Genomic DNA, 3,441 nt, shown 5'->3' with positions numbered 1-3,441 from the left:
ACTGTCCTGTAAACCATACGTTCGTATGTTATCTTTGGGGTTAGATTAAATATTTAGGTAAAGATATTAGAGTTTGCCCCAATGGTTATTTGCATATATTGCTATAAGTATTTTTCTTTAAAATGCCTTTTAAATTCACAAATTTTTTTTGTGTTCAGAAAGGTTTCGTACTTTATCTGATTAGGATGAGTATAGCTTCATGTTATAGCCCTTAACTTCCAATTGCTAATGATACTTGTCGTGTTGATTAAGTGTCACGTATATGAAATTATTCTTTCACTCCTGACATATTTCCTAGCTGCTGACACATATTTAGGGACAAATGTGATACAGCAGAGTCGAGATGATACAGAATGCCTTCCTACAGTGTATTTCTATAAAGCATACCTACATGCAGCATATCTTTATACCCCATACAGCATAGTTCCGCAAAGTATACATCCATACAACCTATATACAGTGTACATCCATATAGCATATATCTATACAGTATACATACATATAGTATATTTCCAAATACTCATACAGTGATGCAACTATTTTTAACTTCGATTTTCTTCAACACCTCTCTACAACCGATCTTTTTCTTGTTAGAATTAGATAGAATGTTGACACCATAATTCACAAAAATGATTAGCTATACTCTCTTGTTCATACACTGATTCTGTTTGTGAATCTTTTTGGCGAACTGACTAAATCTTCAGGTTTAAGCATTTGGTATAATTGAAGAAGTGCTCCCTCAAATGTTCCCTTTTTCTCGTGACTTTAACTTCAGTTTTCTCTTTTTTAGGGGGGAAACCTCTGAGTTTCCTTAGTATATCTATTTCAAATATTCTTAGGCTGTATGTGGTACTAATATCCTCTTTATTGGGCTGTGATTATAATCTATGATCGTATATATTCCTATATATTCCCAAGGCTGTCTTTGTAAATGGATTAGATACGGTTTTGTATTCAATGATTTGAGATCATTTTTGAGAAAGTTGTTTTGCCTTTCATAAGTTTAGTGGTATTATTTTTTCTTTATATACTAAACCGAACATGTGATATAGATTTAAAAAACTTTTGTGGATTCATGGCGTGCATGAATGACATAAATAATACTCTTAATGGTCCATAAAGTTTGTGTCAAGTGGGAGTAACGGGTGGTACAAGAAAAAGCGGACTGATAACTTTGATATGCCACAGGGATATGAATAAGTATATCATTAACTGAAGAAAGATCACTGATGAATATGCGAAAGAAGGGAGGTGATAAATCATGGCCCTGTGGAACACCAGAAGAGAGAGAGAGAGAGAGAGAGAGAGAGAGAGAGAGAGAGAGAGAGAGAGAGAGAGAGAGAGAGAGAGAGAGGAACTGACGCCTAAGCAGTTACAGCAATGGACTGACTTGAAGAGTGCCTGTGTATGAGTATAGAAGATTGGGATAAGACCAAAGGATAGAAAGCGAAAAACTTAGTGATTTATGCAGAGACTTACAGACATTCAAGTGTTGGTGTATCTAAATACCTTTGTTCTCATACTACTTTATCATATGCTGGGGAAAATATTATAAGGAGAATGATAAAGTGTGTATAGCTCTGCTTTGGAATACAATGCCTTTAGATCACATTGTAAATGATACCATCTCTTCTAATCCTATGATAAGGATGTTGGAAAATTTGATTATATATGAGATAAAGTCAGATATCATAGTTAGAACCAATAGAGAATAATAAAGAAATATGTATATTTGAATAAATAACTGATTAAATAAAGGAAAGTTAAAATCATCTATAAAGAAAAATAAATTTTGTATATTTGAATAAGTGTTTGAATACGCAAAAGAAAGAATCAATACATAATGAAAAATGAATCACGTCTTTTTAAATAAATAAATAGATATTTGAGTACATCATATGCCAGGGACTGGTTGGGTCAAACGCCTAGGTTCAGTTCTGGGGTTCGAGGAGTTCGTTCGTTCCTCCTGACGAAGTAGCGGTCGGATTCTTAACCATACCGAGGTCTTGGGTTGTACTCCCGGGACTCGAATGAGTCTGGGTAACGAGCCTGACCGTCGTAGTTGACGTCGGCGATGAAGCCTGAGTCGCCGTTCACATAGTAGTTGACGGTCTGCAGACGACCGTCGGAAAGCTGTACGGTGTACGACCCCTGGGTGTTGTCGTTGTCTCGAGACTCTTGCTGGCCGAAGTTGTTGCCTGAGGGTGGGTCGTTGACGGCCCAGTCGAAGCTGTATCGAGCGGGTCCGAACTCCTCAGAGGAAAACTGAAACGACAGAAAGAATTTTGGTAAGTTTTCTTCTTTTCTGTGTGGCGAATATCAACCATCAAACTTCACACTAGATCACACATTCTGTATCTCCTTTTCTGAAAAGAAATACTTAAACCAGGAAGCATTTTCTGCTGTAATGTTAACAGCCAATTCAGGTGATATACTCTAATCTACTATGGAGAATCGACTGCAAATTTCTACCCGTTCCAATTGGCTTATTCTAACGGTTGTAGTTCACTATTCCGTGAATATGTATTGTGAAGTTGATGACCAAGTGAATATATATATATATATATATATATATATATATATATATATATATATATATATATATATATATATACACACGAGTTTTTGCAATTTGTTTCTGATCCTACTTCAGAAGTCATGATTATAAAGAGACAAGTAGGTTAATATTTGAGGTAGATAAGTCTTTCACTGTGTTATAATGCAACTTGGTCTCCAAAGATTTAGAATTTGTGTCTCCAAACGTCTCGAGTGGTGTGATGTGAGGCACAGCAGACTTTCTAAAGTCCTTCGTCAACGCTCGTGAGTCAGTGAACACCTGTGATGGCCCATCGCCTTTTAAGGCAACGTAATCAAGATCAGTTTGAGGACTTACACGGGGTGCGCTGTAGAAAGATGGACGGCTCTCGACGACTGCGAAAGCCGCCATACACAGGGCAAGGAGGACCTGGGGGAAGAAAAATAAATCATCCATTATTAACTGACACATTTCTAAAAACAGACTCAGTGAGAAGAGGACAAGGAGGAGGTAAAAAAAAAAGGAAAATAATCATTCGTTATTAGCTGACATATTTCTCAAAACAAGATCGTATTTCATGTCAGATATTCACTTCAAGAACAGAACTAGGGAGGGGACAAGAGAGGATACCTTAGAATTCATTGTGTGGTGTTGACTCCGGCGAAAACGGAACTGATAGACTGGAAGGGATTCTCCTCTATTTATACCTCATCCCAAGTACAGCAACAGGGCAACTTTTTACATACCTTGAGTTACAGCAAAGGAAAACCTGATTACTGGGACTAGTGTTGCGTTAACCTCAAACCTTGATAAGACGTCCCGAGTGTCGGTTCTTGGTAGGCCATGCCACAGAATGAGATTAAGGTCAGTGTTACGCTACCATGATGGACTCGCAAGGAGTAACA

General features: G+C 37.3%; 1 protein-coding gene across 1 annotated transcript; it reads right to left on the bottom strand.

Moving 5' to 3' along the window:
- Nucleotides 1–1,767: 1,767 nt before the first annotated feature.
- LOC139761276 (cuticle protein 8-like) lies at nucleotides 1,768–3,235 on the bottom strand. The gene is made up of 3 exons (XM_071685312.1): nucleotides 3,167–3,235; nucleotides 2,894–2,965; nucleotides 1,768–2,265 (listed from the first exon to the last, which is right to left on the bottom strand). The coding sequence occupies exons 1-3, from the start codon at nucleotides 3,176–3,178 to the stop codon at nucleotides 1,990–1,992; spliced, it is 360 nt and encodes a 119-aa protein (XP_071541413.1). The 5' UTR covers nucleotides 3,179–3,235; the 3' UTR covers nucleotides 1,768–1,989.
- Nucleotides 3,236–3,441: the final 206 nt, after the last annotated feature.

Source organism: Panulirus ornatus, chromosome 39 (assembly GCF_036320965.1).
Source record: "Panulirus ornatus isolate Po-2019 chromosome 39, ASM3632096v1, whole genome shotgun sequence".
Classification (NCBI taxonomy): Eukaryota; Metazoa; Arthropoda; class Malacostraca; order Decapoda; family Palinuridae; genus Panulirus; species Panulirus ornatus.
Note: the sequence above shows the minus strand (reverse complement) of the source record. Positions and strands in the feature narration are given on the sequence as shown.